Here is a 25,103-nt window from a genome sequence, read left to right as displayed (position 1 = left end):
TCAGAACCCAAGTGACGTGTTGCTTTTGCTGACATCAGCCAATACTTGAAGACAACTGCAATCTGTGCGTTTGACAGTTGTAGGCAGAGCATCCTCCTCATCTCTGATGAAGCCACCCCCAGCAGACATACTGATCACCTAGTGGACTTCTTGCCCGCCCTAGACACTATTTCCCAAAGGCACTCCATACTGCGCCTAACATTCAGGCTCCTCGTAACTAGCTAACCTTTCCCCATTTGCTGCTCACTCCCTGCTGAAGGATTGGCCACTTGTCCACTTCCTGAATGAATAGATGAGGCCTGACAGCCAGTCCCCTCATTGACTCTCCACTTTTTGTGACTCAAATGAGTTATTATCTGTCACACACTAGTTGGCAAGGGCGGATCCCTGCATCATGTACACTTTAAGGTGTCTCGACATCAGAGCCTGTGGGCAAATCAAATGGCACCTGAAGTATCCCATGCAACATTAGAGTTTCTCCACTGCCACTACACCACATGGCAGCAGCCTGCAGACAGCTGGCCACTGCCAACAATGTCTTCAGCTGTTTGCAAACTGTGGCCAACTCCTCCTGCATCTGCACACTGCGTACACACTCTCCATCTGTCCTAATACTAAAATTTGAATGAAAACAACATACTAATAAAAATGATGAAAACAAACCTTGTTGTCTTTTAGACAAGGATTTGTACTGCCATATTTGTTAGGAATAAAAATGTTATTTATAGAAAAACACTGACACTAGCTCACTCCACGCTGGCAAACAACCTAATCTCCCAGTTGTTAAGGAATGGAGGATGGTGCCTGACTGAGCTTTTTACAATAGTCGTTGGCTGTTCAGACCAAAACAAATGACAGCGGCAATACAGGTAGCCTAAATTTACAGCACACAAAACTATAATGCAAGACTATGGCTCTTAAATGCACAGACACCCAAAGAATTTAAGAAATGAACTACAAAATTTTGTACACACAAAATTCTACTTTGTAGCAAGTAATATAATGCACAAACAAACTGTTCTCCTGTTGATTCCCTGAAAGACTGGCACATGACAACCAAAACTTCCTGTTCATCTCACAAGCTTGTGTCTCGTGCGTCTCACAGCTGTGAACAGGCCACTGTAAACCATTATAACCACTGTTCAGTATGTTATGTATGTGTTATGACAACCAATCAACTAGTTGAGCAATCAGATGGATAGCAACTGACAAACTACAGTTAAGTTACAGTTTATATGCTGCTTAGTCCACAAACAGCTTTGTTTTGTAACTTTTGGGATTGGATCTTCACCTGTCAACCAAAGTCGTCTGAACTGCGTAGGATGGAATAGTACCTCAGTGCTGAACAGTGAACAACTACTAGGTCATTTTCCTATTTTTATCATGTTCAACTATCCTACCCCAGACCCTCGTTTTTATGTTTGGCATCTGTTCCTATTTTGTATCATCGTCATAACCAATTGTTTTTAGTTTATTTGGACAATTCTGTCTTTTCTATCAGTTTCACAGCAGTCCCAGTAATTACAGGCTCTGCAGCAATTATATTTTAGGCAACCTATGGTATACCCTCATTTTTCTCACTGCTAAAATAAACAACCACCCTCTTCTGTACACTGTTACGTCTTCGGACAATAGTATGTAAAACATACCCACATACCGGGTGTTTCAGTAAGAATGACCCAATTTCCCAACTACATATTTACTGATAAAAGCATACTACAAACATGGTATAATCTGCAAAATGCTCACACACTCTTAAAAGTTTTAGTTATGTTATTAGAAATGCTCTGTGTGTCCACCAGCAGCAGCACAAACAATATCTATAATATAGCTAAATTTATCAAACTTTACACAATGTATCTGCTTTTACATACGCCACGATGCTTGCTGTTCTGTTCTTCACTTCTTCTCAACACAAGGTAAAGGGGAGATGAACATAATTTCCTTCACACATCTCCACAAGAAAAAAATCACTAGGGGTCATGTCTGACAATCTTGGAGGCCAAGAATGCAAGACAGGTCCTCATCCAGCATTGAGTCAGAGTAACATTGATAAATTGACACGCCAATGCAGCGGTGTTCCACCCTGTTGGAACATGAAGTCATCAGAGTCCTGCTGAAGTTTTTGGAAAAGCCAATTCTGCAGCACTTTAAGGTAGCATATTCCAGCCACTGTGTTTTCCTCAAAAAAGAATGGAGCATTCATTTTTTCATGAGAAATAACTCAAAAATATTCACTTTTGCTTAATCTCTGTCGTGCTCAATAATGTCATGAGGGTTCTGGAAGCCGATACACGTATGTTATTTCGATTTACTTTACTGCTAACATTAAATGTTAGCTCATCACTGAAAAGCAATCATAGTGCAAATATATCTTCTTCCATGTCCTTTAGCAGAGTATTGCTGAAGTCAACTTGTTTCCTTTTATCACCAACCCAAAGAGTTTGCACTAATTTTAGTCTGTATGGTTTATACACCAAACGACATCTTAACACTTGCCAGACAGTCTTACCAGGCACTGCCAGTTCTCTGCTTGTGTGGCAAGTAGACTTCCATGGGCTCTGTTCAAACATTTGTCAAATTCTTTCAGCAATGTCATCAGTATGGCAAGATTGATCTGGACTCTTATCTTTGCACAAGCATCCTGTCTCAAACTGGCGATACCAATGTTGAATTTTTTTGGTGCTGACAGATCAATGCCAAAATGCCGACAAAGAATTCTGGACTGAAACCACTGACTGACTTTATCTTTGTAAACCGCAGCACACAAAACACCTTCTGTTGAGCAGACTCCATCTTACTCTGGCTGACTACAAAGTGAGAAGAAGCACTGACTGACATCTAACTGTGTTTTTTTAACTTTAGGCCACTCCAACTCAAACATCAAATATTTAAATGGGCACACCTACGTTATTCTATTATCTTTGTTGGAAGTTTGAAGTGGAAATAGTGCATTAAAATGAATTTTCTGCTTCAGATGCCAGGCATACTTTATGGCAAATTAATACGTACACTGGAGAGTCAAGCAAATTGTTTGAGCAATTTGATGATCTAATTATCCTCCCCAACCACCATGCGGCTGATAACAAAAAACATAAGTGGAACTCTGCAAACATGAGCTAAAAATTGCTCTTACCTGACAGGTCTGCCTTGTTGGTTTTTCAAATTGTTCCTCTTGATCACCAATCCGCTTGGATTCAGCATCCTTGTAAGATCGGAAGAAAACTGACCTGAAAGATTTTGATATATCAATTGACTTTAAATTCTTGTTTCTATAATTATGCACTGTTAGATACCAGCCAACCCTCTCCTCAGCAATAGTACACATTTCCGCAGGGGCTGGTTAAATTCTAGTCAGGAATCAGCAAACACAAGGGGTTATGTCAGCTGCTGATTCAACACAGCCAATGAGCGAGCAGCAGGTAGACAACATGTTTGAAACCAACAAATGAAGGCATACAGTCACATTTTCACATCAATACAGATAGGAATCCGCTATGGAAAACCAGCTTGTTCTGATGTCTCACTGAAATCAAAACCCCTGAAGTTGCGCATCTTTTTTTGACCCTCATTGATTAGGTGAAGATCGTTTCAAATAATAATGCTGATGATAATGGTAAAGGAAGTGATGTAAAAAATTAATGTAAATCAGTTCTTTTTGTTTACTCAAACAATGAAAAATCCAGGATGGAATGTAACAATATTCCGAGCAGGAAAGTTGCCACCCACCATATAGTCGAGATGCTGAGTCACAGACAGGCACAACAAAAAGCTTTAAGGTGTGAAAATCTTTTTGTTGTGCCTATATGCGACTCAGCATCTCCACTATTTGGTGAGTGGCAACCTTCCTTCCAGAATTCTTTTTGTTCACTTCTATTTCACCTTGTATTATCAAAAATTAGATAATCAATACATAGCATAAGTTTAAAATAGGAATAAAGATAACTTTTTTGGGCAGATACTTTATATCAAGGAAATGTTTTAAATTGTGATTCAAAAGAGGGGTGTCCATAGTCTGGGTCGTTTTAAACTAAGGTAAATACGGTAAATTTGAAGCCAATGGAGGTTTATAGAAGTCTGTTCCCTCAATTCTATCAGGTAAGAGTAGGCAGCTGAATTCATGAAAAGGATGAAGATTTAAAGTTAAATGTCTCATCAATGCGTCTCTGGAGAGTGAGCACAAGTTTAGTTAGGGAACGATCTATGCCCTTCTCGAAAGTCCGGGAGACATCTTGATTAGTTTAGAAAAACCACCGGAAGCATGAAGTAGGATGACTGGACAGAATTTTGATATCCACTTCTCTCAATTTCTAGTCCTGCGTGCTAACCTGTGTCCCACCTTGCTCTGTCAGGTGAACTAAACACGAGTTCCTAGCACAAAACTGAATCACTGGCAATAAAACTGGTCCCATATGCATACAAGAAGGAAAGTTATAGTAAATTTCATAAGAGGAATTACCCACGAGTGTCATTTATTGGATACTTACACTACAGAGCATATGTAGAAATGAATATTTAGATCACATAAAAAAACTGATCTTTAGTCACTTTGTTACTTTAGATGATACACGGGTCAAACCCTTCACACCATAAATGAAACAGCCATCAAATGATTAGCTGAAACCTGATGAGACTTTACAAAAAAGGCTGAGTGAATCTCATCTGGCAGAAAGGACAGACAGTATACGCTGAGGTGATAAAAGTCACGGGATACCTAATAATATCCTGTCAGGCCACCTTTTTTCCTAGTGTAGTGCACCAACTTGACATGGTGTGGACTCAACAAGTCTTTGCAAGTATGCTGCAGAAATACTGAGCCACGCTGCCTCTATAGCCGTCCATAATTGCAAAAGTGTTGCCGGTGCAGGATTTTATACACAAACTGACATCTCAATTCTATCCCATAAATGTTCAATGGGATTCAAGTTGGGCGATCTTGATGGAAAAACCATTTGCTTGAAAAGGCCAGAATGTTCTTCAAACCAGTCGTGAGCAGCTGTGGTCCACTGACACACACATCATTGTTTGGAAACGTGAAGTCCATGAATGGCTCCAAATTGTCTCCAAGCAGCCGCACATAACCATTTCCAATCAATGATCAGTTCAGTTGGACAAGAGGATCAAGTCCATTCCATGTAAACACAGCCCACACCATTAATGGGGCCACCATCAGCTGGCACAGTGCCTTGTTGACAACTAGGGTCCATGGCTTTGTGGGGTCTGCACAATACTCTAACCCTACCATCAGTTTTCACCAACGGAAAGTCAGACTCACCTGACCAAGCCACAGTTTTCCAGTCATCTAAGGTCCAACCGATATGGTCACAAACGCAGGAGTTGTGCTGCAGTTAATGTTGTGCTGTTAGCAAAGGCACTCACATTAGTTGTCCAGTGCTATAGCTCATTTATGACAAATTTCACTGCACTATTCTAATGGACACATTTGTCGTATGTCGCACACTGATTTCTGTGGTTATATCATGCAGCATTGCTTGTCTGTTAGCACTGGTAACTCTGCACAAACGCCACTGCTCTCTACCATCATTGAAGACAATCGGCCATTGCATTATCTGTGGTGAATGGTAGTGCCTGAAATTTTGTATTAACACTATGGATCTCTGAATACTCAATTCCCTAACAATGGCTGAAATGGAATGTCCCGTGCATCTAGCTCGAGCTACCATTCTGTGTTCAAAGTCTTAATTCCTGTTGTGTGGCCACAATCACATCGGAAATCTTTTCACATAAATCACCTGAGTAGAAACTACAGCTCTGCCAATGCACTGCCATTGTGTATATGATCCTACTGCAATTCGCATGTGTGTATCGCTATCCCATGACTTGTCACCTCAGTGTATTCTGGGGTGCAAAATTCGTTATTCTTATTGGTTACTTTACAAATTGCAAAATAGTAGAGTGTAAATACTGTGGAAACAAGGGGGGAAGTGGGGGGGGGGGGGGGGGAGATCTAGTTTCTTCATGACAGTGCCCCTTTCTAAAAACACACACTGACATTGGGAAAACTCCACCTTCACCAGATCTGGCACCATCTGGTTCTGGTTTCCAAAAACTTCCGTATCTGAGGAAATATGCAGCTTGCACACGCTGAGCAAAGTGAAAAGGTTAGTGTGAATTGCACCATTTAAACTACAGGGCAGAATAACAGACATGTCCCATGGAAATGATGATGCCAAATAAAAACTAAGCTAGATATTTCCTTATTGATAATGAGTAACCAGGTCTACATCTAATGAAATGTTCTGATAGCGCACTTTTCTACAATCACAGCAGTCAAGTGTGAAGAAACAAACTGACATCTGCAACTAAGCATGATTTTATTACCACTGAACTGTGCATTTTCAGATTAAAGCCCCATATCTTCAGGTAGTACTTCGTTTTACATATTATTTACAGAAACTGTGTTAATATGCACCTGAACATCCACCGACTGCCACTCTTATGTCAGAAGGTAAGCCTCATTGCCAATACTCTAACAAATTAAATTTTCCTTTAAAGTTCTAATTATTTCAGCTGCTAAGTTTTAAAACACAGTTTGCAAAAATTTTAAATTGGAAACTTCTGTGTTTTATTTGATTTTTAGTTTAATCCACATTTATATTTGAAGAGCATCATTTCAAATCATACTAAGTTAAAAAAACAAATTTTACAGGCAGAGCAAAACAACTGATTACTCCTGAGCAGGAAATTTTTTACAAATTGTAAAATTTGAAGTTGCTGTGTTGGAAGGTTACTTCTAATAACAGGAAAAAGTGAAAACAATTTGCATCTGTGTTCTTCACATTTAGGGAAAATGTGTTTACTTAATATGCTTTGAGCCAATGATTTGTAAAATTTGCAAATAAAAATGCTTACTGAAGTAAATACATAACCAACAAATTATTTTTGATATTATAGAACTTTGTCTTTTAATAAGAAATTGAATTTTCCACAATAAACATTCTGATGTACAGAGTGTTCATAACACCCTCCTTGCTGTCATGTGACTAATAGGATTTATATCATACTAACATTATATTCATATAATAGAGGGAAACATTCCACGTAGGAAAAATATATCTAAAAACAAAGATGATGTGACTTACCAAATGAAAGTGCTGGCAGGTCAACAGACACACAAACAAACACAAACATACACACAAAATTCTAGATTTCGCAACCGACGGTTGCTTCATCAGGAAAGAGGGAACGAGAAGGAAAGATGAAAGGATGTGGGTTTCAAGGGAGAGGGTAAGGAGTCATTCCAATCCCGGGAGCGGAAAGACTTACCTTGGGGGAAAAAAGGGTATACCTGTCCTTTTTTCCCCCAAGGTAAGTCTTTCCGCTCCCGGGATTGGAATGACTCCTTACCCTCTCCCTTCAAACCCACATCCTTTCATCTTTCCTTCTCGTTCCCTCTTTCCTGACGAAGCAACCGTCGGTTGCGAAAGCTAGAATTTTGTGTGTATGTTTGTGTTTGTTTGTGTGTCTGTCGACCTGCCAGCACTTTCATTTGGTAAGTCACATCATCTTTGTTTTTAGATATATAACATTATATTCAAAATCATGTTAATACACAAAAAGTATCCCCATTAACCATTTTGATGTACAGTTCACATTATCTTCCTGCTATAATTCTGTAATGATATACTGTATTAGTTAAATGCTTGTTTGTGTTCAACTGTTAATTCAAACTCTAAATCGTGTGGTTACACATTCTGATTCATAGAATGACCATCCTAGTAGTTTCTCTTCAAATTTGTTTCAATCCTCCTCCTCCTCCTCCTCCTCCTCCTCCTCCCAAGCAACCACAAGTTGACACACCAACTTCTTCTTCATTGGCACCCACTGGCAGTTACAAACCATGTTTGCATAGAAATGTATATCTTCTATAGCTCTCCAATCATCCCTAACACTTTCTGCAGCAAATTATTCACGTTAGTCTTCAATACTTCAATCACTTTACTGTATGATAATTTAAGTAGATGTGCATGTTTGGTTTTCTTTTCCCTCTTTCGGCTTCCACTTGAATCACCACTTACAGCAAGTTCTTCCCCCATAAATGAAAAAGTGGTTCACTTACACACAATTCACAAGGAAAAGGATAACTGTCATTATTGGGCATGTAGCACTGTTGAGGAAAGTGGCCTATTCTCAGTACAACAAGTGGAGCAAAGTAATTAATGAGCTTCATATAGTGTTAAAACACACACACACACACACACACACACACACACACAATTTGAAACAGCTGGTTTTCAGTTGCTACTTACACTGTTAGAGAATACGAATTTGTGACAATCTGATTTAACACTATGAAAGATTCCTTCAGTAACTATACGAAAATATATCATGGTGCACACAACACAATTTGAAATGATGCTCCTCATTTGGCCATTTTAAGTCAGTATTTGTACTTTAAAAATTATGTAGATAAATTCAGCAGATTCTACCTGAAGAAACCACGCTCCACAGCTGAAGCATTCATGATGACACTGTCTTCTTGGTTGTAACCTGTGTAGCACAAGATGGCTACAACTGAATTAATACCAGCTGGAAGTTCTCTGAATCTTAGATATTCCATAGAACGTGTTGTAACCAGTGGTTTATGAGGATAGTACAACACATGAGCCAGGGTGTCCATTCTTACGTGGAAATTTGTAATATAAACGCCCATAGCTTGTTTACCCATAGCACTCTGCAACAAAACATCCAAAGATAATACAGTAAACATAAAAACTAGAAAAATAAAATCAGGGTTAACATATGCAGCATTTTACTGAACAGCTTATCAAATAAGCAAGATCAAAGATTTTTTTTCTATACTGAAGACAACACTGAAGAGACTACTGAAAAATAATATCTAAAAATAAAATTTCAGAAATGTTCCCCATACAAATTGTCAATGTCAGTAAAACTTTCCTGCATATCCATTTCAGTTGCAATCAAACAAAGATGGGTGGGAATGGCATTTGTGAACATTAGATCAGAGCAACAAACTTCTCCACATTCCAACAGCTTGCATGAAAGGCTGCACAGAAGTTCAAGATATGAATTGTATTTGGTGAAAAATTTATGCTACTATCTTTTCTTTAATTACTTCTTAAATTCTGGTGCTGAAAGTTTCTTCCACAGACAGGTTTCAGTTCAGACCCCTATAGGTCAAGCACAAATGCACCAGCGAGCTAGTGGCATCTGCTACTGAATGATTTTCATACACAATAACGGTTATACAAAGTTACAGATAGATATTTTCTAAAAATCCAATATGTGCACATATGGCTGCACCAGTACTTCTGACACATACTGCTTTACAATTCTCTTCGACCTATATTTAAACACTGTATTAGCTAACGCAAACACTGCCTCCAATAAAAAGCACACGATCCCAAACTGGTAAGGCAAGTAAAAAGTTAATTTTTACAGTAATTCAGTACACTCCATGTTACAGGTTCAAAAATATGCAACAAATTTGGTTTTAATGCAAAAGGGATTTCCTTTTAATTTAATAGATTCTCATTTCAGGTACTACAAGAACGTACACTAACATAAATATGTGATTTTCTGACTTCCTTTGACTCCTCAGAAAAAGTTTTACCGAATGTGCTGTTGTTACTTGTTATCTTCACCGTGTAGAGATACTGAGCCCTGGACAGAAATAACTTTTTCACACAGCCATGGATTACGCATGAGAGGCTTCAACTGTCTTGAAAGAAAGTTACCCCCACTGAAGAGAGGGGGTATATGTAGCTCTCTTAAGAGAGAAAGACAGAGTTTAAGAAATATGTTGCTCAGCTCAAAGTGGTTAATAGTTACCAGGTGCAATCTGCTGCATTATCAGACCAATTCATCTGCAGAACCGCCGCCGCCGCCACCGCCACCACCACCACCACCACCACCACCACCACCACCACCACCACCACCACCACAGTTTTGTCAGGCTGTGACTAACAGCAAACTTTGTATATAAGAAACTACGAGGGTAATCCCAAAAGTAAGGCCTCCTGTTTTTTTTATAAGTACATAGACCTGTTTATTTCTACAATGGTTTACATCATTTTACAGCTTGAGCATTTGGCTATTTTTTGACAATCACCATTCCTGTCAATGCATTTTTGTAAACGCTGTGGCAGTTTTTGTATGCCCATGTCATACCAGCTCGCCACCATGCTATTTAGAAAGTTGTGAACCTCTTCTTCCACCTCATCGTCGGAGCTGAACCGCTTTCTGGCCAAATGTTCTTTTAACCTAGGGAACAGGTGATAGTCACTGGGCACCAAGACAGGGCTATAGGGTGGGTGGGTGATTATGTTCCACTGAAACTGTTGCAGGAGAGCAACGGTTTGCCGAGCGATGTGTGGGCAAGTGTTGTCATGGAGAATGTGTGCGCCCTTGCTCAACATTTCTCTTCTCCGGTTCTGAATTGCCTGTTTGGAGTTTTCTCAGAGTATCACAGTACCTGTCAGCGTTAATTGTGGTCCCAGCGATTCAGCTACAACGATGAAGTGAAAGAAAAGGTTCATAACTTTCTAAACAGCATGGCGGCGAGCTGGTATGACATGGCCAAAACCTCTGCGTCAGTAAATAAATTTAAAAAAAAAAGGTGGAAGACGAGCTTTTTTCTCCGCCCCGAGTTTCTACCACTGCATTTTCATTTTCATACATTATCCAACGAAGTAAATACAAATTCCGTATTGTTCATCTTCGAATGTAGCAGCATGTCAATGTACTATGAAAACCCGACTGGCAAGATTGTTTGGGATGTTTGTCAATATGGCCAACTCTACGTTCTGAATTTTTTCCTACCTGGGAGAAGAGATGGTTGCTAATTGGAAATTTTATGAATTGTGACTCACATGCAGTATTCTCTTCACCATAAGAATAATACGAATATAAACATTTTACTATGTATTGTTTCGTGTTTGCTGCTATCTCATTTAAATCCTGTCTGCCTAATAAACTACGAAACTAGAGTGAGACAACAGCAAACGCGGAAGAATATACATATCATGCCATCTTTATATTCGTATTATTCTTATGCTAAACAGTGATACAGTCAGAAATGAAGCGAGGCAATTGACTACATTTTTAAATCTAAGATGACTAATTTCTGTGCAGAATGTAACGTACTAAAGAGGCGCCTGCAAAGATTTTCAAATGGAGAAAAATTTTCGCTAAACTCTCGTTCAGAACATCTTCTATCATACGCTGTCTATTATTTGTTTCTTGTTGATCATTATCAAAGAAAGCAGCAGTGTAAGTAACAAAAATAGCAGTCTCTTGCCATTGTTTCCCTAATGACATGATTCCTCTTTTTTTTTTAATTGTAAGCGGTGGTAGCGCGCACAAAAGCAAGCCATGCCGCGAGCGGTGACAGGCTGTAAACATGCAGTATCAGAATGCGACAAACAATGCATGACAGTACAGCAATGCATTTTCAGCTTAGAGTGACGTAAACACCTATAACAAAGCAAACGGCGCTTATCAGATCAAAGAAAAATAAACAATCAATTCAAACCAGACGAAGCACATTAAAAAGGAAGGGTACCCGTATAAATATGGACGGGGCGCCTGACGCATAGCAATGGCTACCTGGTAAAGCTTAACTGCTAAGCTTACGACTCGAAGCAAACTACTGTAGCTGTATTGTCATTCATTCGACCTAAATTGTGTCTCATATTACAATGGACCAACTTTGTTTCGATTTGGAGATGCGGCCTAAAACTTTTCTCTCCACTTGAATTTCGAGTTTCAAATTTCAGGTGCGGCTTAGATTCAGGAAAATTTTTTTTCCTTGATTTCGAGTCTCATTTTTCAGGTGCGGCTTAGATTCGAGTAAATACGGTAACTTCCAGGCAGTATTCCCTACTGACTATATGACCACAATGTAACAACCTCATGATGCACTATCCCATTGTAATCTAAGAAAACAGCAAGAAGAACCTTTAAATGATCAAATTTGTCAATTTTTTTGGATCCTAGCTCTTCAGGCAGTTTCCAATGGGACAATTCGGTCTTCATTCCAACCTCATACCCATATACACATGTACGAGGGCTATTCAGAAAGTAAGGAACATTTTGGCATTTAAACTAAGTACAAGAAATACATTTTATTATATACATCTGAAAGAGCGACCGACATAGTACTTTTCCACATAGTCACCGAACACACTTAGGCACTTATCATAGCGGTGGACAAGCTTCAAAAGACCTTCATCGTAAAATTCTGCTGCCTGAGACTTCTGAGACATCAACCAATGAGTCACGCTTGCCTGGAGTTCTGCGTTGTCATCAAAGCCTAGCTTTTGAGTGTCAATTTCAAACAACAAAGTCTTTGAAACAATGCTCAGGCGTCCACTCTTCTCTTCATCATGAACACTGGTTCGGCCATTTTTAACCCAAATGCACCATTTCTGGATAGAACATTCACTCATTACGTTGTTTCCGTACACTTTGCACAGTTCACAATGAATTTCTATAGGTTTTAGGATTTTTACCAACAAAAACCTTATCACAGACCGCACCTCACAACTGGCAGGATTTTCGATTGCAGCACACATTTCAAATTCGAATATTGAAAAAAAAAAAAAAAAAAAAAAAAAAAAAACCACACAGACGCACAGAGGCATTCCTGCTATCACGGATGGATGCCGACTGAGCTGCCAAGCACGCACGTATCAAAATATACACGATCGGCGTGCGTTTATCGGCGTCAGATGGAAACCTTCCCTACTCTCTGAATAGTCCTCATATCACCACCTGTTATAAGCTTCTTTAGAAGTTCTGGGTCATTCTATACTTCATGGAGCAATTCCTGAGCAATCTCTCTGACATTGTTTCCAGTAGAAATTCAACAATTCTGGAACGAACTTTATTGCTACTTGTTTCATGCCCAAAATGTTCGAAAAATTGCTTGGCATAAGCCAAAGAATATGCCAACATCATCAGCAACCTCTCCGATGGTGATTTCGCAACTTTCCAGAACCATTTTCTTTATTTTTTCCACATTATCGTTGCTTAATTGATGCGCCAGGGCACCCAGGGTGGTTGTCATCTTCAACACCACCTCTTTGAAACACTGGTATTACTCAAACTCTTGTCTTACTCATATATCTTCACCAAAAGCCACAGTCAACATTTAAAACACAGTGCTGTACTTTATTACATGTTTCAAGTAAAATGTAACACAAATTCTTTGATCCCTCTTTTTCCAACTCTGATGTATAAAGCCCGCAAAATTAAAACATTCCTGTAACTTTTTTATCAAATCTCTTAAGTTCTGCTAGCTAATCAACAGATGACAAAAACAAAAAACCATTAAAATTAAGTGCGGGCCTTGGGCTGTTTCAACATAATCCAACAGTTGTAACACACTTGTACATGCTTCATATCCTCCTACACGGAAACATGCAACCTTCTGTGACAGACAACCAGTAACAGACTGACAATGGCACAACGCTGACCACCACATAATCTTCTGACACAAAAGAAGCATTCCGATTAAAAATCATATGCGAAAATGTGATATAGAGGTGATGTGGAAAATTTTACCGGCAAAAATCTATTCCAGAGACATGTTAGCACTGTGACCCAAAGTAGTTGATGGAACATTAGAAAATCATGGCAGAGTTGTGTGTTGTGTTCTTTATACAGAGTTGTGTGTTGTGTTCTTTATACAGTTCATTGTATTGCAGTTTCCAAACTGGGATAAAAATTCTGTGGATGAAACAAGCAGAATGCTAAACAAACCAAGCAGCCAACCTTAGTTTTGTTTGTGCAATACAATACGCATAGTGTGTGCAGACAGTAATGTTGTCTAGGGGTAGCATCTGATTAGTCATCAAAACATCCTCAGTCCCAGTTCGCACCACGTGCCACCACTTAAATTTTTTATTCAAAATTTTTAGCAATGAAGGCCAAGCGATTCCAGAACATGTCGCCCTTATTCTGCCAACGCCCTTGTCAAAGGGAATGAAGGAGCAGACAGAGCTTCAGGGCAATCTCTTACTCTTGGGGCAGGAAACTGTCCCAAAAAGGCAGAAGAATCAGCAATTGTCAACAGCATGAGGCTGCAGAATGCAGAGGAAACCACTGCATTAAAGACACACTGTGTATCCACAGGACATATGGCCTGTAATGGAAAGAGTACCATGATGATCTCTCCACTGGCAAAAGTTCTGCAATAAATTTCAGCTAGTAGTTGTGAATACTCCGTTCAAGAATCACAAGAGGAAGAGGTATATTTGGAAAAGGCCAGGAGATATGGGAGGATTTCAGTTAGATTACATCATGGTCAGGCAGAGATTGCGAATCAGATACTGGATTTTAAGGCGCAGCCAGGAGCGGATATAGACTCAGATCACAATGTAGTAGTGATGAAGAGTAGGCTGATGTTTAATACGAGAGAACTCACGAAAAATCAATACACAACGAAGTACCAAGGAATGGAGAGACGCTTGAAGTTCTCTGACGCTATGGATACTGTGACAAGGAACAGCTCCATATGCAGTTCAACTGAAGAGGAATGGACATCTCTAAAATGGGCAATTACAGAAGTTGGAAAAGAAGACAGGTACAAAGAAGTTAACTGCGAAGAATCCATGGGTAACAGAAGATGAAAAAAGGAAGTACAAAAATGTTCTGGGGGAGTACAAATCACTTAGGAATGAGATAAATAGAAAGTATAGGGAGGCTAAGTTGAAATGGTTGCATGAGAGAAAAAACGATTGTCAGAAGGACTGACTCCGCATATAGTAAAGTCAAAACAACCTTCAATGAAATTAAAACCAAAGGTAGTAACATTAAGGGTGCAACGGGAACTCCACTGTTAAAAGCAGAAGAGAAAGTAGACAGGTGGAAAGAGTTCACTGAAGGCCTCTATGAAGGAGAAGACTTGTTTGATGTGAAAGAAGGAAAAACAGGAGTCGATATAGAAGAAATGGGATCCAGTATCAGAATCAGAAATTAAAAGTTATTTGGAAGACTTAAGTTCAAATAAGGTAGTAGGGATTGATAGCATTTCAGCAGGATTTCTAAAATCATTGGGGAAATTGGCAACAAAATGATTGTTCACATTGGTATGCAGAATATATGAGTCTGGCAATATACCATCTGTCTTTTAGGAAAATATCATCCGCACAATTCCGAAGACTGTAAGAGCTGTTAAGTGCAAAAATTATCACACAATCAGCTTAACAGCTCACGCATACAAGTTGCTGACAAAAATAATACAGACAAGATGGAAAAGAAAATTGAACATATGTAAGGTGATGATCAGTTTGGCTTTAGGAAAGGTAAAGGCACCAGAGAGTCAGTTCTGACGTTGCAGTTTATAATGGAAGCAAGACAAAAGACAAGTTGAGACACATTCATAGGATCTGTCAACCTGGAGAAATCATTTGCTAATGTCAAATGGGGCAAGATGTTCAAAATTCTCAGAAACAGATGTAATGTATAGGGAGATGTGTAATATACAACATGTACAAGAATCAACATTAGGAGTGGAAGAGCAAGAACGAAGTGTTCAGATTAAAAAGGGTGCAAGACAGGGATGTGGTCTTTCACCCCTACTGTTCAGTCTATACACCGAAGAAGCAATGATTGAAACAAAAAATGTTCAAGAGTGAAATTAAAATTCAAGGTGAAAGAATATCAATGATAAGATTTTCTGATGACACTTGTCCTATGTGAAAGTGAAGCAGAATTACAGGATCTGCTGAATGGAATGAACAGTGAGTACATAATAGGGATTGAGAGTAAATCAAAGAAAAACGAAAGTAATAAAAAGTAGCAGGATTGATGGTCACGAAGCCAATGAAGTTAAGTAATTCTGTTGCTACCTAGGTAGCAAAATAATGTGTAATGGACGGAGCCCGGACGCCATCAAAAGCAGACTAACACTGGCAAAAAGGGCATTCCTGGCCAAGAGAAGTCTATTGATATCAAACATAGGCCTTAATTTCAGGAAGAAACTTCTGAGAATTTATGTTTGGAGCACAGTATTGTATGGCAGTGAAGCACGGACTTGGGGAAAACTGCAGAAGAGAATCAAAGGACTTGAGAGTTGCCACAGACAAATGCTGAAAATTTGGTGGGTTGAAAATATAAGGAATGAGGTGGTTCTCCACATAATCAGAGAGGAAAGGAATATATGGGAAACAGTGCAAGAAGAAGTGACAGGATAGCAGGACTTTTGTTGCGGCATCGGGGAATAACTTCCATGGTACTACACAGAGAGCTGTAGAGAGTAAAAACTGTAGAGGAAGACAGAGATTGGAATACATTCAGCAAATAATAGAAGTGCTACTTCAAGAGGATGCAGTTGGCACAGGAAAGGAATCAAACCAGTCAGAATACTGATGACTAAAAAAAAAAAAATCACAGTAAGAATTGGCACTGAGGGTTACAGTGCACTCTGTAAAGGCTACCAGCTATCATCTTATCTGTCCCCCAAACACAATACACAGCAGATTTCAAGTGGTCACACTAGTCTGTTTTGTTTTGGGTTCGAAACAACAAGCTCCACTTTCTGAGGAGTTTTTCTGCTTTTGGCTTCTTATGTAACACTTGCATCTCGCCCCAAATCATTTGAGTACATTTTTACAACACTGCACCAAAAGCAGGAACACACTTCCGTTTCATATCTTTGTATGGTCTTCTATTTACAAATGCAGGGTCCCACAGGCACACAACTTACACAACTTAAAGAAGTTCATTCTGTAGAACAATATCACAGAAATTTTTATTCATATTTAAGTGAGTTTCATCCTTTAAGATCATATTACATATAGAGATATTAACAGTGGCATTCATTCCTCATTGTGTGGTTCTCTTCTTGCCCATCCATGTCATTACATCATATATAATTATGACTTTAAACATGCAAGTGACCGATAAAAGTGTTTGTGGAGGACAATATCATGCTGGTTCTCAAGAACAAATTAATAAACCGCTCAAAAAAGTTTTGTAATGCCTTCATAAGTATCCTAGTTTGTAGAGCATTGCATCAGCATGGCAACCCATGTGACCAACACTTATTGTCCATCATTCACTTTGTACTAATCATGGAAGTGCGTGGCTGACAGTTTCCGCAAAGGAACAATATGGCCTACTATATCTACTAAAATAAGTGATACTAAATATAATACGAAGTCTTGCACAGTAATATTTTAAGTGTTAACATTAATTTGATCTGTATGCTTTACTGATATTTCACATCTCAGCACATATTTTGCAAATTTATAAAAACCTGTAAATTAAATTTATTCCTTTTACTAACCTGGTACGTGTTCCTAGGGCTCTGGTTGTGGTCAGGGAATGGGATGATGGAAGCACACACACCAAGAATCATTGCCGGATGGATTTCACAATGCGTGTGTGTTGAACAGTAGGCATACGATTTGTCATGACGCAAGTCATCTAGTGACATTGCAATCATAACAGTTTCTTCTTCAAGTGTATCAATGTATTCAACCACACCCTCAGCAACAAGCATCTGCCACCTAATTACAGTAAAAACAGCATTTAAAACAATCTTTCACATATAATATCTAATACTTTTAATAAACTTTCATACCAAGCAATTACAAGCAGTAAAAAATATATTTGCAAGGGGTAAAATAGTGTAAGTAACGAAAATATATATTTATAGAAACAAAAAATACGTATTCAATGTGTGAAACAGTGGAATATACAGGAGGAATAATGGCCTTGGCAGCCAGAGAGAGTGGTCTCGTGTGTGTGTGTGTGTGTGTGTGTGTGTGTGTGTGTGTGTGTGTGTGTGTGTGTGTAAGAGAGAGAGAGAGAGAGAGAGAGAGAGAGAGAGAGAGAGAACCTTGTCCTATTCCACTAATACATGGAGTGGGGGGAATACTGTCTGCCTGCCTGCCTCCACATATGTCTTAACAACTTAAATGATGGGAAACCAATGTGGACTCTAAACGCTTAATGCCATCCAGGCTGTGCGAGTACATATCTTTAGCTCTAATCTTTCACAGCTTTTAGAATAAAACAAAGGAGCATCTGCGCAAAATTTCGTTCAGATTGGAGATTATCAGGTTGGAGACGATCAGGTTGGAACCACTGAGGAACCTGAAGAGGAATGGCCTCGTACACAGGAGAGGGACATAAATGGTCACAGGTCTGTTTGAATCACACTATACAAATGCTGAAAAATCTGAACTAGCATATGCTTGTAGCTTGTAGACAGATGTCAACTGTCTGGGTAGCTTAGTTACAATGTTTCAAGAAATGTTTAACCCTTCACGCCTAAGCTGCAGTGTCTCAGAACGTTAGTATCTTTGTTGCTAATGTAATGTGATGGGATAGGAGATAATAACGTTGCCTAGTTGTTCTTCCATGAAACTTGTCACAGTTTCCTTCGTCAGTGGCCACTTGAACGTGACATGGATCTATACTATTACCGTTTCGTTCGTGCTAGTGGTCTCAGAAACTGCAGCTGGGACTTTGCATTATGGATTCCGTAGCCGGGTCTTCATCTACTGTTTGTGTTACAGACCATGACTTTCAGGATACTGTTTTAAAATGGTCTGAAGATGGTTTAGTACATAATATTGAATCAGATGGTGACAACAAAAGTAAATGTGAACAAAATTCAGAATAGAAACTGTGTGAAAGTGAAGAAAAACTTGTTCTGTCACTGTGAATTTCTTGAATGAAACATGTGAGCAAAGTGATGAAGATGGAAGTGTAGAGACTTAATCTTTAGCTGAAGGTTCTGCAAGAAATATATTTGGTCAAAACAAATATTGCTGGTCGTCAAAGCTCCATCAAACGATGGTCAATGTCATTATTTTTCTGCATATTGTACGTAAGTTAGGTGAATGGGTTTGTCCTTCATAATTCCCACGAACAGAATACTTAGGTGAGCTGCTTTAATTTTCTGAAGAAGCTTGCAAACTTGTTGGCGACACCACAGACAAAAATGAGTGAACAACTAACTATCATATCCCCCTAAACTTCGCACATCCAGTAACTGTGTTTTGAATGTAGCAGAACCAAGTGCAGGAGTTGTTGCAGAAGGATTGGAAAAATGCAAAACATGCTCCATCTGTGACTTAAAAATAAGAGAAAGGTGCATTATATTTGCCATTGTTGCAAGAACCAAACCCAACTAAACCTCTACAAAAATTTCCAGCGAATGCAAAGAAAACCTGAGAACATAATTAAAAGCCTATAAAGTACTACAGCAATTTTAATTTTTTAAAAATGTTTTATGGGAGTTTATATTTTTATTGTTACATATATAACAAAAAAATATAAACTCGCACGGGGTCCCGGGTTCGATTCCCGGCAGTGTCAGGGTTTTTCCTGCCTCGATATGACTGGGTGGTGTTGCGTCATCATCATCATCATCATCATCATCATCATCATAATATCATATAACAAACAATAAAAAAGTAAAATTTAGAGTGCAAGATATTCGAGTTTTCACAGCATCACCATTGTCATGCTCATTTTGTGCAATTTTCTGTTTGAATGTTTTTTATGTAAAAATAAACTTTAAAATTTATTTGAATATATTTTTGTTTGGTATTAATGTAAACTTTTACACAAACAACTGAACTGTTTCACTGAAATTGGTGACTGCAATTTTTATTGTTATTTAACAACAGTGGTCTGACCTGGGATATTCCGACAAAAAAATTACCTGTGAAGCTAAGGGATAAATGAGGAATCTATAATACACAGAACCCACATTTTGCTCCCGAAAGATTCACAAAGATGAGATCAGACTAATTACTACATGCACATAAGCGTTTAACATCATTTTACTGTTGTTCAATGCTAATGGAATAAGAATAGATCCTAATACATGGTACAGTGAGAAATACCCTCTGCCATCCACTTCATAGTGGTTTGCAGAGTGATGGGTGTGTGTGCGAGTATATACCTGTCCTTTTTTCCCCCTAAGGTAAGTCTTTCCGCTCCCGGGATTGGAATGACTCCTTACCCTCTCCCTTAAAACCCACATCCTTTCGTCTTTTCCTCTCCTTGGACCTTGCCGTTGGTGGGGAGGCTTGCGTGCCTCAGCGATACAGATAGCCGTACCGTAGGTACAACCACAACGGAGGGGTATCTGTTGAGAGGCCAGACAAACGTGTGGTTCCTGAAGAGGGGCAGCAGCCTTTTCAGTAGTTGCAAGGGCAACAGTCTGGATGATTGACTGATCTGGCCTTGTAACAATAACCAAAACGGCCTTGCTGTGCTGGTACTGCAAACGGCTGAAAGCAAGGGGAAACTACGGCCGTAATTTTTCCCGAGGGCATGCAGCTTTACTGTATGATTAAATGATGATGGCGTCCTCTTGGGTAAAATATTCCGGAGGTAAAATAGTCCCCCATTCGGATCTCCGGGCGGGGACTACTCAAGAGGATGTCGTTATCAGGAGAAAGAAAACTGGCGTTCTACGGATCGGAGCGTGGAATGTCAGGTCCCTTAATCGGGCAGGTAGGTTAGAAAATTTGAAAAGGGAAATGGATAGGTTAAAGTTAGATATAGTGGGAATTAGTGAAGTTTGGTGGCAGGAGGAACAAGACTTCTGGTCAGGTGACTACAGGGTTATAAACACAAAGTCAAATAGGGGTAATGCAGGAGTAGGTTTAATAATGAATAGGAAAATAGGAACGCGGGTAAGCTACTACAAACAGCTTAGTGAACGCATTATTGTGGCCAAGATAGATACGAAGCCCACACCTACTACAGTAGTACAAGTTTATATGCCAACTAGCTCTGCAGATGACGAAGAAATTGAAGAAATGTATGATGAAATAAAAGAAATTATTCAGATAGTGAAGGGAGACGAAAATTTAATAGTCATGGGTGACTGGAATTCGACTGTAGGAAAAGGGAGAGAAGGAAACGTAGTAGGTGAATATGGATTGGGGCTAAGAAATGAAAGAGGAAGCCGCCTGGTAGAATTTTGCACAGAGCACAACTTAATCATAGCTAACACTTGGTTTAAGAATCATGATAGAAGGTTGTATACATGGAAGAACCCTGGAGATACTAAAAGGTATCAGATAGATTATATAATGGTAAGACAGAGATTTAGGAACCAGGTTTTAAATTGTAAGACATTTCCAGGGGCAGATGTGGACTCTGACCACAATCTATTGGTTATGACCTGTAGATTAAAACTGAAGAAACTGCAAAAAGGTGGGAATTTAAGGAGATGGGACCTGGATAAACTGAAAGAACCAGAGGTTGTAGAGAGTTTGAGGGAGAGCATAAGGGAACAATTGACAGGAATGGGGGAAAGAAATACAGTAGAAGAAGAATGGGTAGCTTTGAGGGATGAAGTAGTGAAGGCAGCAGAGGATCAAGTAGGTAAAAAGACGAGGGCTAGTAGAAATCCTTGGGTAACAGAAGAAATATTGAATTTAATTGATGAAAGGAGAAAATATAAAAATGCAGTAAATGAAGCAGGCAAAAAGGAATACAAACGTCTCAAAAATGAGATCGACAGGAAGTGCAAAATGGCTAAGCAGGGATGGCTAGAGGACAAATGTAAGGATGTAGAGGCTTATCTCACTAGGGGTAAGATAGATACTGCCTACAGGAAAATTAAAGAGACCTTTGGAGATAAGAGAACCACTTGTGTGAACATCAAGAGCTCAGATGGAAACCCAGTTCTAAGCAAAGAAGGGAAAGCAGAAAGGTGGAAGGAGTATATAGAGGGTCTATACAAGGGCGAAGAACTTGAGGAAAATATTATGGAAATGGAAGAGGATGTAGATGAAGATGAAATGGGAGATACGATACTGCGTGAAGAGTTTGACAGAGCACTGAAAGACCTGAGTCGAAACAAGGCCCCCGGAGTCGACAACATTCCATTGGAACTACTGACGGCCTTGGGAGAGTCAGTCCTGACAAAACTCTACCAACTGGTGAGCAAGATGTATGAAACAGGCGAAATACCCTCAGACTTCAAGAAGAATATAATAATTCCAATCCCAAAGAAAGCTGGTGTTGACAGATGTGAGAATTACCGAACAATCAGTTTAATAAGCCACAGCTGCAAAATACTAACACGAATTCTTTACAGACGAATGGAAAAACTAGTAGAAGCCGACCTCGGGGAAGATCAGTTTGGATTCCGTAGAAATACTGGAACACGTGAGGCAATACTGACCTTACGACTTATCTTACAAGAAAGATTAAGGAAAGGCAAACCTACGTTTCTAGCATTTGTAGACTTAGAGAAAGCTTTTGACAATGTTGACTGGAATACTCTCTTTCAAATTCTAAAGGTGGCAGGGGTAAAATACAGGGAGCGAAAGGTTATTTACAATTTGTACAGAAACCAGATTGCAGTTATAAGAGTAGAGGGACATGAAACGGAAGCAGTGGTTGGGAAGGGAGTAAGACAGGGTTGTAGCCTCTCCCCGATGTTATTCAATCTGTATATTGAGCAAGCAGTAAAGGAAACAAAAGAAAAATTCGGAGTAGGTATTAAAATCCATGGAGAAGAAATAAAAACTTTGAGGTTCGCCGATGACATTGTAATTCTGTCAGAGACAGCAAAGGACTTGGAAGAGCAGTTGAACGGAATGGATGGTGTCTTGAAGGGAGGATATAAGATGAACATCAACAAAAGCAAAACGAGGATAATGGAATGTAGTCGAATTAAGTCGGGTGATGTTGAGGGTATTAGATTAGGAAATGAGACACTTAAAGTAGTAAAGGAGTTTTGCTATTTGGGGAGCAAAATAACTGATGATGGTCGAAGTAGGGAGGATATAAAATGTAGACTGGCAATGGCAAGGAAAGCGTTTCTGAAGAAGAAAAATTTGTTAACATTGAGTATAGATTTAAGTGTCAGGAAGTCTTTTCTGAAAGTATTTGTATGGAGTGTAGCCATGTATGGAAGTGAAACATGGACGATAAATAGTTTGGACAAGAAGAGAATAGAGGCTTTCGAAATGTGGTGCTACAGAAGAATGCTGAAGATTAGATGGGTAGATCACATAACTAATGAGGAGGTACTGAATAGGATTGGGGAGAAGAGGAGTTTGTCGCACAACTTGACCAGAAGAAGGGATCAGTTGGTAGGACATGTTCTGAGGCATCAAGGGATCACCAATTTAGTATTGGAGGGCAGCGTGGAGGGTAAAAATCGTAGGGGGAGACCAAGAGATGCATACACTAAGCAGATTCAGAAGGATGTAGGTTGCAGTACGTACTGGGAGATGAAGACGCTTGCACAGGATAGAGTAGCATGGAGAGCTGCATCAAACCAGTCTCAGGACTGAAGACCACAACAACAACAACCCTCTTTCCTGATGAAGTAACCGTTGGTTGTGAAAGCTTGAATTTTGTGTGTATGTTTGTGTTTGTATGTGTGTCTGTCGACCTGCCAGCGCTTTCGTTTGGTAAGTCACATCATCTTTGTTTTTAGATATATTTTTCTCACGTGGAATGTTTCCCTCTATTATATCTAATGAATGTTTTCCTAGACAACCAATGCACCTACATCAAACACTCTCCAACAGCCAATGAGCATTCAGTAGTTTTCTGAGTGCTCTGCTTCGAATGTCATACCCAATAGGAGCATTCAACATTATTGTAGCAGGTTGTTTAGTGAAATTTTATTCCACTTGTGAGTTGCCTTGGCTGATGGTTGTGACAAGCAACAAATTCTACACAAGGAACAGGACAGTTTTCAGTATACACCCTTACACAAATTGCAAAGCACTTGTATGGGCGAACTGCAACTGCCACTTGGAACAGGCAACAATGCAATCCCCATCCATTTCCTAACCTGTGGAACTGTCCATGTTCACGGATATTGCTACAGTAGAACAGTAGTGCACAGGAACAGTGTATAGGGATCCCAAGTGAATAATAAAAAAGAAATGACTCATCATTACTGATTTAATTGAGGAATGTTACTACTTACCCATAGTTGTCATAGTCCCGCTCTTTTAATCTATCAATGTGTCTCTTCTTTAGGAGTAAACTACCATTTTCGACAATGAGCAGAGGTCTACAGATTCGTCCTGCATCAGTGTAAATTCGTATTTCTCGGTCACGGATATCACGGATCATAGACACCTCACTCACAATGATATCCATCTGCCGTCGTAGTTTCCTCAGTGTTGCCATTAATTGTTCAGGGTCACGATGAATGCCAACCTATACATATAATTTAGCAGCATTAAGTACTGTCAACATGATACTATTCACAATATTAATGACAAAATTCGAAAACTCAATGCTATATCAAATTTAATTCTCTTTAGAAGATTCGACATACTTTCCAATGGAAGCAACTACTTTGCTGAATACCCAAAAGCACACCATACATGTATTATTCCTACAAAATCAGGGATCACTCTGAAGATAATTACAGCCCTCACAACACACCTTTGAAGTTTCATTATTTTCAAAAATGGTTCAAATGGCTCTGAGCACTATGGGACTCAACTTCTGAGGTCATTAGTCCCCTAGAACTTAGAACTACTTAAACCTAACTAACCTAAGGACATCACACACATCCCTGCCCGAGGCAGGATTCGAACCTGCGACCGTAGCGGTCTCGCGGTTCCAGACTGCAGCGCCTAGAACCGCACGGCCACTTCGGCCGGCCATTATTTTCCCTGCAGATAAGAGTGCTATGTACCTCATGACCATCTAAAACAAATTTCTAGTACATACCCAACAGCCATTGACAAAAATCTTTGTGGCATCAGCAATTGCAGATGGGGCAATCTCTTCTAAATTTTCCATGCTCCATTCTTCCAAGAACTCCAATATTGGAGACGGCTGAGATCCTACAGATATGTAGGCCATCAGCGCCAGATTTTTTACCAGACCTGGAAGTTGTAAGGAAATAATTAGGAAAATAAAATACCATTTTTACAAAGAGGGACTCTGATGACTAGGGGTCTAACAGCACTTAATACAGGAATACGCGATATACCTTTGTAAGCAAATCACAGTTGTGAATATCAGAAATAGAGCTCCACTTGGCAGATATTTCACGCCAAAAATAACACAAACCTATTCTTCCTGACTGAAGAACTATATCAGATACGAAGGAAAATATAATGTGTGTACTGTGCCATTAATCTGTATCCATTTCA

The 25,103-nt window shown here is 39.3% G+C and overlaps 1 protein-coding gene across 1 annotated transcript in view; it reads right to left on the bottom strand.

Moving 5' to 3' along the window:
• The window catches only part of LOC126253695 (DNA-directed RNA polymerase II subunit RPB2), an 83,322-nt gene that overhangs the window by 10,892 nt on the left and 47,327 nt on the right, over positions 1-25,103 (bottom strand). Inside the window, exons 11-15 of the mRNA XM_049955221.1 lie at positions 24,676-24,833; positions 23,918-24,153; positions 17,276-17,498; positions 8,451-8,695; positions 3,137-3,230 (exon numbers count right to left, since the gene is read on the bottom strand). Coding sequence (XP_049811178.1) covers positions 3,137-3,230; positions 8,451-8,695; positions 17,276-17,498; positions 23,918-24,153; positions 24,676-24,833 — 956 coding nt within the window. The remainder of the gene's footprint in view (positions 1-3,136; positions 3,231-8,450; positions 8,696-17,275; positions 17,499-23,917; positions 24,154-24,675; positions 24,834-25,103) is intronic.

Source organism: Schistocerca nitens, chromosome 4, assembly GCF_023898315.1.
Source record: "Schistocerca nitens isolate TAMUIC-IGC-003100 chromosome 4, iqSchNite1.1, whole genome shotgun sequence".
Classification (NCBI taxonomy): Eukaryota; Metazoa; Arthropoda; class Insecta; order Orthoptera; family Acrididae; genus Schistocerca; species Schistocerca nitens.
Note: the sequence above shows the minus strand (reverse complement) of the source record. Positions and strands in the feature narration are given on the sequence as shown.